The sequence below is a fragment of the Heterocephalus glaber genome, unplaced genomic scaffold, assembly GCF_053883595.1.
Source record: "Heterocephalus glaber isolate CG9 unplaced genomic scaffold, H.glaber_assembly_v1.0 deba00000546, whole genome shotgun sequence".
Lineage (NCBI taxonomy): Eukaryota > Metazoa > Chordata > Mammalia > Rodentia > Bathyergidae > Heterocephalus > Heterocephalus glaber.
Window position 1 is genome coordinate 5,764,492 of NW_028258147.1, and position 12,348 is coordinate 5,776,839.

At 43.3% G+C, this 12,348-nt stretch overlaps 1 protein-coding gene across 2 annotated transcripts in view; it reads left to right on the forward strand.

Moving 5' to 3' along the window:
• The window catches only part of Copg2 (coat protein complex I subunit gamma 2), a 124,612-nt gene that overhangs the window by 79,531 nt on the left and 32,733 nt on the right, over nucleotides 1-12,348 (forward strand). For both annotated transcript variants that reach the window (XM_004856323.3, XM_021237587.2), the window contains exons 19-20: nucleotides 265-404; nucleotides 1,315-1,486. In XM_004856323.3, the coding sequence (XP_004856380.1) occupies nucleotides 265-404; nucleotides 1,315-1,486 (312 nt within the window). The remainder of the gene's footprint in view (nucleotides 1-264; nucleotides 405-1,314; nucleotides 1,487-12,348) is intronic.

The following is a 12,348-nucleotide window of genomic DNA, read 5'->3' on the forward strand; positions in this document are numbered from 1 at the left end:
GTTCCTGTCTGTGCACTGTTGGTTCAAAGGGAATTCAAATTTTAAGAAGTTAGAATTTCATTTCTTTTGCTTTTAGTAATTCAGTATATAAACTTGCTAACTTAAAAGATTATTTTGCTAAAACTTGAGGGAATATTAGTTGAATGTTCCACTGTTTTTAAGACTATGGACTAAAACATTTTTCCATTTATGGAAGTTAAAACATTTTAGCATAGCTCTCCTTGTCTTCTTTATATCTTTCTTTCTTTTCTTTTTTCTTGGTAGAACAATTGGCTGCCATTCCCGAGTTTATGAACCTAGGACCCTTGTTCAAGTCTTCGGAGCCTGTTCAACTGACGGAAGCAGAAACAGAATATTTTGTTAGATGTATCAAGCACATGTTTACTAATCATATTGTGTTCCAGGTAAGATAAGTGCCCTTAGTTCCTGTAGAGACTTAGTATAAACTGATATGTTTGGAGACAAACATCAGTTCCCCTTTAGCTGGGCCAGGGATTTAGCTCAGTGGCACTGCTACTGCCTCGCAAGTGCAAGATCCTGAGTTCAATCCCCAGTACTGCAAAAATAAATAAATAAATACATAAATAAATAATTCCCCTTTAGCTTATTATTCTAGCTCTTACTCTTTTTTTTTTTTAATTTAGCAATTCTCTTTGTTTTTTTTGGTTTTTTTGTTTTTTTGTTACCAGGGATTGAACTCAGGTCCTTGCGCTTGCGAGGCAGGCAGTGGAACCACTGAGCTAAATCCCTGGCCCAGCAATTCTAGTTTTCTTTCTAAAGCTATAAAGATCCCTTCATATGATAAGTAACTATTGACTCTTAAAATATAAAACTGAACTATCTGAAGAAATTGAACAACATAAAGTATGACTGTTTTAAAATCAGCTTTTAACATCAAGGTATATTAAATGAGTTGTTTAAAGAACTTATATGTATATATTTTAAGGACTTATATTTGACAGCCATCAGATTTATACCATCTTGTTTCGTAGAGCACAATTTCAGGAAAGAGAAAAACCTGATGAATAATATAAACAGGAAGAGTTCAAAAATAAGACTATCTCTGTTGCCCAGATTAAAGTCTTAGGGTGGGATTGAGGGTATAGCTCAATGGCACATGTGTACTTAGTATGTGCAAGGCCCTCCCTGGGTTCCCAGGACCACCACCCACCCCACATAAAAAAAGAAAGAAAGAAAATCTTAGGGTACCTATAAGTGCTATTTAGAGAGGGAAGGTAGTGTGTTCCAGAGCTGAGCCTGAGATTATGAGATTATGAGAAGAAACCTTCGTTTTTTCATTTGCTGACATTTCAGTTCGACTGTACCAATACTCTCAATGACCAGTTACTGGAGAAAGTGACGGTGCAGATGGAACCATCAGATTCCTTTGAAGTGCTGTGTTGTATCCCAGCCCCCAACCTCACTTACAATCAACCAGGAATATGTTACACTCTTGTTCGTTTGCCTGATGAGGACCCTACAGCAGGTACTAACCCACAAGAAAAAGAACATACTCATATGATTAAGAATGCATTACTTCTTGAGCTTGTAAAATGTCAGGACAAATGTTTAGGGTTCAAGAATATGATTCTTTTCCAGAATTTAATGTAATGATGATGATGTATATGTTTATAAAATTGGGTTACTGTCACAGAAATATTAATTTAAAAACTAAAGTCTCTGAGTAAAATCTGCTGGTGATTTAATCTTAAAAGATAAACTAAATGTATATACTAGTAGTCCAAAAAGGAACTCAGGTTTTCTATTGTAAAAATGTAGCCACTAGTAAGGGTTCATATGTTTTATGTCTCCTAGGAAGATTCATGACCTAGTGATGTTTCTTTCTAGAGCATTTGGAAAAGCTTGGTTATTTACTAGATGATTGGCGTTTTAAAAAACATTTTTAAAGGTCCTGTGTTATAAAGCTTGTGTTTGAAAGTATGTTTCAGGCTCATGAGTAGCTTACCTAACCCGTGTGTTCCACATTTGAGAAAGATTTTGTAATTCTTCACTTGGCCCATGTGCAGTTATTGAGGGGTTGGGAAGGATGTGGCCAGTAGAGCCAACTGCTAGTGTCTACAGTAGGATGTACAAATTTGGGATTTGGGAAGATCTTGTGATCCATCTCTTATCAATGTCAAGTATCTGTTGTACTTGATTTCTCTCCCATATTCACTGCACAATACCTACAGCTGTAAATCACTTAACACAGAAATAAGCACACATATCAGCGTATGTTTTGAATAGTCTTTATTTTAAGTACAGGAAAGACAGGTTAACAAAATTAACAAATATTGGGAAAGTTACAGAGTTACCAGAAATCACAAAAATACTAGTAATTATCCCTGGTCATCATTCAGTTACGTTTGGGGCTGACTCTGCTTTCTTTCATAACCCCTGTCCTAACTCCTTTCTCGATGTTGGTTCCTGGGAGTTCCCGCCCAGTCTCATCTGTGTTGGATGCTGGACCTAGGCTACTCAGACGCTGGCACGAGGTAGATTCAAGTTGGCACCATTGCTGAGTTTGAATCCAGGTGTTCCCTCTGGCCCACGGTGGAACTGCACTTCTGTCCTATCGTCATCCTAGATCATTATCCCCTGGGTGGGAAGGCACTTTCCTATCTGGCCTCAGGTATTTCTCTGTTGAGCTTTAGGCCATCTGGCTTTCACCTTCAGTTACCTCAGTATCCCTTTGTGAGGTTTCTCTGGTTCCATTCCCTTGTAGCTTCACTTTCTCTTCTGGTCTGCTTTTCTCCGCAGTTAGATGTGTCTACTGATTAGGCTTGCTGTACTCTTAAGTAGACTAGTTTTATTTATCCTTCTTCCAAACTAGTATCTGGGCCTACCCCTGTGGCTTTTGCCGTCATCCTGGGAGACTGCATTTTATCAGTTCTTCTTGTTTCATTCCTCCTTTTGTACTTCTCACCAAGTTTCTGTTTTTTTAAGGGATGACACTACTTTGCCACTTAATTTCAGAGGGAGGTGAAATGCTGAACCCATCGAAAACTTCAGCCCTTCCTAACTGAGAACACTAGCTCCTCCCATTCCCCAGGTTCATGCTGATAACTGATAACTCAGGTGCCCCACATCCCAGGGAGTAGAATTAACAGAATCTAGTAAGTACAATTTCACAATACCAAAATACACAAAACAACAATATTGAAATTACAGAAGTTACATATATTACAGGAAAACAATAGAAAACATTTCCACCAAAAGAGGAAGAAGAGAAGAAGTTTTCTCATCCCTCTTCACTAAGGAGTTTCTTTATAAATACAGATCTTAACAAATTAGCCCAGTGGTTTCAACCTTTGGTCTGCTGGCTGTGGACTCTGATTTTTGTGTATAAAATTTTGGCAATTAGAGAATTTTCTGATCAGTGATAGAACATGGTTATAAACTCTTAGTGCATCTTGGAGAAAAATGAAATCTTGTCACAACACTTGGACTTTTTAAATTGTGCTAATAATCAGTTTTATATACCTATTTGAAAACAAACTCCTTTCTATTCTTTAGTTTTGCTAGAAATGTCAAGTTTTAGTTCATGACCAATCAAAAGTCTTTACTATACAACAGAATAAGTGAAATACCAGGGCATAGATGGTAATGGGAGTCTTTCATCCATTCTTTCTTTTCTGTTTACATTTTCCCATCACAGATATTCCAAGCTTTACCAGTGACCTCAAAATCTATCACCTCTACCTCTCATCTTAGGAAAAAAAAAATAGAAAGTCTTGGATATGGTAATCCCTCAATTTGAAAACAATACGGAAAGGAAAACAGGGTTTTTTTTTTCTTTTTTTAAAAACAGGTTTTATATATACATAGAGGATTTTAATTCTGGCCCTGACTCTGTGATCTTGGACAAGTTATTTGACCTGTGAAGCCTGTTAGGTTTGTTATAAGGATGAAATGAAATAAAGTACCAAGTATGATGCTTGACATATAGTAAATAATAGATGCTATTTTGTTTAATTATGTAATTGCCTACACTCTCCTTTTTATCTTTAAAATCAAGGCTTAAAAAAATAAATAAATAAATAAAATCAAGGCTTCTATAGTTCAAAAGCCACACTCTCCACTTTCCTTCAAAAAGTTGTTCCATCAGTTATACCTTCCTTCACACAATCTTAAAACTTTCCTACTCCCCTTACTTCATAAATGTGCAAAAGTCCTTTGGAAAGAATTTACTTTAACCAAACACAGTATTACCATTAACATCTTCTCTCAAGAAATTGGGCCATTTCTTGAAAAAGTTATCAACATCGTAAGTTCTGACTTAATTACTTCTACTTACCATCTTTTGTACTCTAGAACTTACTCATTTACCCATGAAGTTTTAGAAAAACCTTCAAGGCTGTATTCCTTCTTACCATCTATTCTTATTCAGCAACTTTCTTCCCTCTAAATAGTTCTTGCACAAGTACCAATATGTATTATGTATATACTGTTCTGCCATTGCTCCCCACTTTGGACTTTTTTAATGCCCCTTTATATTTCACTGCCTATTCAGAACAATTCTAAATCCATATTGCTTTTGTTGTACTTTATTGCATCACCTGTCCCATCATCTGGAACCCTTTGAACAAAGGCAAATAACTTATTCTGAAAACAGTCTTCAATATGAAACATTCATACTAAGATCAACTTCAACAGTATAAGGTATGTGTTTCTTTTCTTTTTCATTAGGGAGACTGCCTGCTATATAGCAATTCATAACTCTTTTATATATACTTCAATTCTGAACTTTGTGCCTAGACTTCCTTGAAGTGCCATCTTGACTTTAGCTCTTGCAACAATTGGGTGGACTTAGAACTGTTATCTGAATATCCAGTGTCCCATCCATTAATTTTTGTTCAGTGTTGACTGTATGAACTCTTGGCATTCTGATGAAATCCACAACTTTCAGTAATATTTGCTTTAGTGTTTTTTACTTTGACTCACCTCTACTCACTGGGACCCACATTAATAACCCTTAATGAACCTTTGCATTCTTCCAAATAAACATTCAATCTGAATTTTTGCTCAAATAGGAACAGAGCAGGATTGGCAGTCTAGTTATCACTAGAATTTAAGTCTGGCCTTAAAATTAATATTCCCACAATTGACCCATTATGAGACCTGCCAGGATTCCCAGGATCTGACTGAATTCTCAGTAAAGAACTCCTCATTCACCTCATAAATCTTTACACAACCTGCCTTTTCTTAAACTGACTAGAATTTCTGTCATTCCTTTTGAAGCCATCGTTCTGTCTTACTGGATATGCTTCCAGATGATGAGACACATGATGACCTCATCATCTTCATTATCTCTAATCTGTCTTTACTGGTATTCTTACTTAAATGATCGCATTTCTCCAGAATGCAACATAAACATGCATAGGCACTCATTTCTGCTTTTTGCCTTAGGGGAAAAAAAACCCTCCTGTATTGGTGCTGCCTGGGCCCTGTTCACTCATTGTTTCTCAGTGAATGGATTATCAATATAAATATGTGTGAGCTTTTTCCTTTACCTGCTCTCGGTGCTCAAACATGTCCTTGTCTTAGATTTTAACATACTCAACTGCATCCTTGGCTATCAAGAACTGATTTCCTAAGGATTGCTAAACAAGCTAACCTTTCAGATTCCACTTCATAAATTTATCTCTATATGAACTTTTATTCTTCTGACTACCCATTCATCAAATAATTATCTGATGGAGCTATCAAGTAGCCACAAGATTCCCAATTGAAAAATTATTTCTCGATGCTTTTCCTATTTTCTTTTATTCCATACTTGGAATGAAATTTCAATGAATAATCCTCTACCCAACTTATCAACTCTAAATTTCAAATTCCCAACATTATTTGGAGTAAATGCTGTCCCCTAACTCCCGTATTGTTTAACTAGTATTTCTGTGCCATTTTGGCTCTGCTAATTTGGTTGGAGACCACATTAAATATACTTTAGCCTATGTCCAACTCTTACGTTTGGTCATTTTACAGTTGTCTGTAGGGTTTCCAATTCCTGACCTCCAAACACTTCTACCACTACATCCCCATAGGTTGACACTAACTGTGTAAAGTGTTCATTGATAACTATTGTTTCTGTTGTTCTACTTAAGGAAGCAGTTTCCACAACATATTCAAGGTTTTTCCCTACTTACTTCTCTTTTAGACATTATGTTCTCTACCTGTACTGCCCATATGGTATGCTGTGAAATGCAGCTTTACAGCATACCATGTGAGATCTAACAATACCCCCCAGCTTGGGAGTTCTGCATTCCACTGTTGCTTTTCCACATTGACTGCATACCAAGGGAGAACCCCCAGAATTTCAGAAGATTCTATCCTTCCTGTCCCTTTCACTTCCCACCAACTCACCTAACTGAACTAAATTCTAAATGTGACCTTCGTGCTGCTACATTCTTCACTGCTATTTGCCATACTGAATAGAGATATAAAATTGCACAGCAATCCCGTGGATTTCACCCTGCTGTCACTTTCCAGAGAGCCTGATACCTCCTGAATGTCGAATCATATTTTTTAACCTCCCACTTAATATGCTTACTCAGAAATCCTTCCATCAGGGCTGCATCATTAGTCACCTGCCCTCACTGCTTCTAGAACTACCTCCATCTTTCTTCCAAGAGGGCACTACTTACTGACTCCATCTGCTATCTGAATTTATCAGTACAAGGCAAGCCTAGGTACCACTACATGAGAAACAAGAGTAGACTGCCTTGGGATCCTTCCACAGACATCTTGTTATCTCTTCATGTTCACGTGGTGGTAGTCAACATTTTCAGGGTACCCATGTATGCTACAATATTATTGTACTTTGGTATTGTTTTCCTTTTTCCTCTTCTGTTTCTCTGTCTTCTGGAAATATCTGCCTCTCATTCTTACACAACATGCCCACCCAATCTCCTCCATACGTGCCCGCTGACAACCTGAACTACTTACTGCCCAGCCTCACAGCTCTCTCTTCCAGGCAGCCCTTCTATGTCACTCTTTCCTCCTCCTCCTCCTCCTCCTCCTCCTCGCCCTCGGCCTCCACCTCCCACCTCAGCACTCATCTCATCCTGAGCTCTCCTTCAGCACTGGCCCCATGCCCCTCTGCTGCTGCCTTTCCTTCCCCTGGACCATGGGCCCTGCTCTCTGCCTACCCCCAGCCCACCCTCTTCCTTTGTGCACTGTCATCTCTCTCTGCCTCACTCCTCCACCTCAGTGCTCAGCTGGGACCATGGTGCTGCCACTGCCCTCCCTGACCTTGACAGGAAATCCCCATTCAGCCTTCATCCTTCCAGACACCTCTCTGCGGCATCCCTGGGCTCCCTGTCACCCTCAGTCAGCTCTGACAGTCACGACTCTGATGCCTCCATCTACCCCCACTCACAGGCCTCATTTCCTCCCCTCCCATCTCTGCCCAGCCTCCGTTCTCGCCCTTCCACCAGTGATTCTCACCCGAGGATGCACGACCCGCAGGTGGCCTATCAGAACCATCTTCTGGGTCCCTTTGCTGCTGTTGTTTACTGTCTGTGAGCAGAACCCTGCTCCCCTCCCGTGTCCTGACAGGCTTCCCTGGGGCCATGCCCACAGCCCCGTCGGGTGGAACCCACCCCCCATCCCTGGTAAGAATCACTGCTGTGGGTGCCCCCTGCGCTCCCTGGGCCTCACCCTCTGTCAGGCCCCAGCGTTCCAGTGGTGGCCATCTGATGTCCTCACGAAAGGATGTCAGCAGACCAGCACTGTCCTCCTGGAACCACGTTTCCCTCCCTGTTTACTACTCAATACAAGAACTGACCCAAACCCACTCTATGTGAGAGTTGTTCATCCAGAGGACCTCACCCTACACCAGCCCCCTTGAGCCCCTGAACCAAGGCAACCCTCTTGCAGCTGTCAGTATGTTTGAACCAAATGTGGTCTTCTGGGAGATTGCTATTGTCCCTTTTCCTTCTCTTTGTTAATCGCTCCTGCCATTTGTGATTCCTGCACAGGTGTCTTATGGAGTACCTCTTTGATCCTCAAGTCTTTCCTCCTCTCCAACAAAAGCCAGCTTTTTATCCGTCCGTTCCCCTTCCCTTCAGCTTTCATTCCTCCTAGGTGGGTTCAGTGGTCTCTCCAAACTGCAATCTTCACTTTACATGCTAGACATGGAATGTTCCACCTGCTCAGTTCAGTAAGATGTCCTCTTGATACCTGGAGCTAGGCTCATGGGCCTCAAACCCAAAGCCTCCCTACCCTCCCACCCACCCTGACCCAAATCCTGTGCCAAACCCCATCCTAGACACCCACCCTTCCCAGCGGATCCATGGTAAAGAGCCTGGCCAAAAATTTGTACGTTTGCAACAACATTCAAGGTTTTAAGAGCATATGTTTGTCCTTGCCCATAGGCATCCACCCCTTTTCTGTGTTGCCCTTCCCATGCCGAGCCTTGCAGGCAGGCCTGAGCACTCTAAGGGCCTTCATTCCAAATCTGGTGCCACCCTCCTCCCTGGTCCCCTGTTGCTGTCCAGCCTGTCTCCCTCCTCTGCTCTCCATCCTCCCTGGGTGCCTCCTGCCACCCTGTCTGTGTCCCGTGGGTGGCTGTCCCTTTCCCTGATTCTCCTCTCATAACCACATCCTTTCTTGCTGCCTATCTCTTGCCAGCCCTTTCTTCTCTTCATTCTCTGGCCAAGGAAAGCCTCTCTGCCTCTTCTCTGGGGCCATACTTCTCTCAGCTAGTCCCTGCCACTTCATCAGATTCCCATGCCTCTTTTCTCCATAGGCTCTGCTGTCTCCCTGTCCGTGCCGTCTCCGCTCAAACTCTTTCCATCCCTGTCCCAGCCTCACTTCTGCAGCCATTCTTGGCCACTGGCTGGATCTTTCATAGATCCCCAAATCCGCATTCCCTTAGGATACCTTTTCCTTCGCCTTTCCCACGCCAGCCTTCTTCTTTGCTCTTCCCTTCCCATCAAACAAGCTGACACAAACTCTGCAGCCACTCCTGCAATTCTTTGTCTCCTCTCCTCTCCTCTGTTACTTGCATTTGTTCCCAAGCATGCCCCATCTGAGAAAGTACAGCCCTACCCATTGCATCCACACCCGTCCTGGGTCTCTGGATAGTGTTCCTTATTATGACTTAATCCATACTACCTTCATTATATCCATCAAATTCTAAGACATTGTTTTTCCCTCCACTCATCCTCTTGATCAGCTCTCCCAAAGCAGAAGGCTCCCACCTACTCCCCGATTCCCAGCCTCCTGGGTTTAGGATTACTCCTACCATGCCCATTTGCTAGTGACCTGAGTTCTCACTCTAAATACATGATGATCTACTGAGTTGTTAAGGGCTTTGCCCAGCCCAGCCTTCACTCTGTCCCCTGCAGTGGCTGCTACACTGGACACTTCTCTTCTTTTAGCTACCCTTGAACAGTGGAAACACAGCTTCAGTGGTCACTGTGAAATGCCTGTTCTGCATCGGCTCCCAGCTGTGCTTTCTCCATGTGCAAGCATCTGTCCCATGCACTCAACTCTCTCTCCTTGACTCATCCCCCCGTCCCTGAGATTACCTAGCAGTGCTCTTTGCAAGAACCCTCTGAAAATGTGACAGCACTCAGTTTCCTCTGGTTAATCTGAGTCACTGTGACCTTTTGCTCCAATCCCTCACCCACTTCTGGGAACACTCAGAACACTTTCTTTTCTATCTTCCTCTCTGGTGGTTCAAATTTTATACCACCCATCGCACTGACTCTCCCCCAGAGATCTGCCAACTCCCCATTTGGGAATTCTGCTTTTTTTTTTACCTTCCCCTTTGAACATTTTGCCCCTTTATCATCACTGAAACCACCACACATGCATGTGGTTCTTTTATGATGAAAGGACCTATTATATCTTTCTCTTTTCATCACCTCTCCTGGCCTAAGCCCAGTCTCACAGATACCTTCCCAGGGCCCCACAACTCCAATGTCTGTCTTTGGACCCTGAGTAAAGACTGAAGCCTTGCCGTGCCATCCGCTGCATTTTCTCATGCTGTCGTTTTGCAGAGGTCCTGTGTTTCCTTTTCAGTCATATATCCTGTCACATTCCAAACTGTGCATGTCCTCACTGACAGGCAGTTCACTTCCTGCCCTGCATGCACTGCTGCCAGCATTACTAGCTTCTTTATCACCAGTGAACTCTCCTTAGTCCATCTGGATCAAAATGCACCCTGAACCGTACTCGCTTGTCAGTTCTGCCACATTAGAACAGTTATCACCTCCAGTGGGGAATTACCCTAACCCTTCATCATTTTGGTTTGATTTTTTTGTTAATATGTGATTTGCAACATTTCTTGGAGGCCATGACTGGTACAACCTCATTCGACTCTGGCTTCTTATCCATTCCTTCCTGCTTTCCAGTCTCTCATATCCTCCTCCTCCTCTGCCTCCCACCTCAGCACTGATCTCTTCATGAGCTCTCCTTCAGCACTAGCCCCATTCCCCTCTGGTGCTGCCTTCCCCGACCTTGACAGGAAATCCCCACTTGGCCCTCATCCTTCCAGGTACCTCTCTGCGGCATCCCTGGGCTCCCTGTCACCCTCAGCCAGCTCTGACAGTCACAACTCTGATGCCTGTATCTATCCCCACTCACAGGCCTCATCTGCTCCCCTCCCATCTCTGCCCAGCCTCCATTCTCGCCCTTCCACCAGTGATTCTCACCCGAGGACGCACGACCCACAGGTGGCCTATCAAAACCATCTTCTGGGTCCCTTTGCTGCTGTTGTTTACTGTCTGTGAGCAGAACCCTGCTCCCCTCCCGTGTCCTGACAGGCCTCCCTGGGGCCATGCCCACAGCCCCCTTGGGTGGAACCCACCCCCCGTCCCTGGTAAGAATCACTGCTGTGGTTGCCCCCTGTGCTCCCTGGGCCTCACCCTCTGTCAGGCCCCAGCGTTCCAGTGGTGGCCATCTGACGTCCTCACTCAAGGATCTCAGCACATCCATTCTGATGCAGGCCTTTCACTTTCTGCTTCTACCTACAACTTTCCATTCCCTGTGTCCCCCTTATACACAACACCCCATCCTCAATCTTCATGAATGATTTGCCCTTTTGAAATCCCAGCCTCTCCCATTTGTTTTCTCTCACCAGATATGACTCTCAGCATTATATCAGGCTAGGCCATGTACTGTCCTACTGCTTTCCTTTTTCTTTAATCTTCTCTTCACTGTTCCAGTCAGATACACAGTGCTCCACAGAGCCATGCCCTTTGGTCCTTGTATTCCCTGCTTACCGTTCCTTACCTAGCATTGTACCTAAGAACCTCTCTCGTACTTTTTGGATGGGTCCACTTGTCTTTTGCCAGCCTACATTTATTACTCTCAGCACTAGAGTTGGAATTATCTATCAACCTACTTAAAAAAAAAGTGTTTCCTGAAGGTCTGGACTGTGTCTCATCTCCTCCTGCCACACCCACATACCACCATGCCCACCTTCTCTGGAACCCCTTTTAAACCTGCCCACTGGCCCACCCCAGCAACCTTCATCTGAACCCTGGTCCAGCCATCTACCCTCCCCCTACAGATCCTAGTAAAGCTCTTGGACTACAATCTCCAGATATGTATTAAAAAGCTTGGCCATAATTTGCACCCTTGTCATGTGTTCAAGGCTTTAAGAGCACACATTCCTTCCTACCCATTGCTGTCTACCTCTTTATTTTTCCTTCCCCATGTGAAGCCTTGTACCACCCTTTCTCCTTGCTCTTTTCTTGCTCTCCAGCCTGTCACCCTTCCACCTGACTCTCTTCTCTGTACCCTCCCTGGGTACCTCCTGCCATTCTGTCTGTCTTCAGTAGATTCCCCTCTATGAATTTTATTAGTGTCACACAGTCACATTCTCGCTAAATTATGTCAGTCTTGTTTTGTTTTGGGTTTGCCTCCTTGCCAAAGGAAGCCTTTCTTCTTCTCTGTGCTCATATTTTTCTCAAGTACCTAGTGTCTCCCATTTGGTTTGCATTGTTCCCATTGCCGTATAGCAGTGCATACTTTTTTGACTTACTCTCATAGTTCCCACTCTCTCAAACCTGTCCCTATCCCGTCTCCTCTTCTGGAACCATTAGCTGACGCTCACTTTGGAATTGCCTTGATTTTTGGCCTCTGCCTCCCCCAAAACTGTTTTTTCTTATCCACGCCCACTCCAGCCTTTCTTCCTCTCCTCTCCCTATTTCTTCAAGCATGTTCCCACAAAACTCTGCAACCAGTCCTGCCTCTTTATCCTTTCCACTCCTTCATCGTTTCCATTTCCCGCCATAAGGCCCCATCAAACAAATACACCCCTGCCCATCACACCTGCCCTCTGACTACCATTTGAGACTCTTTTTTTTGGTACCAGGGATCAAACTCGAGACCTTG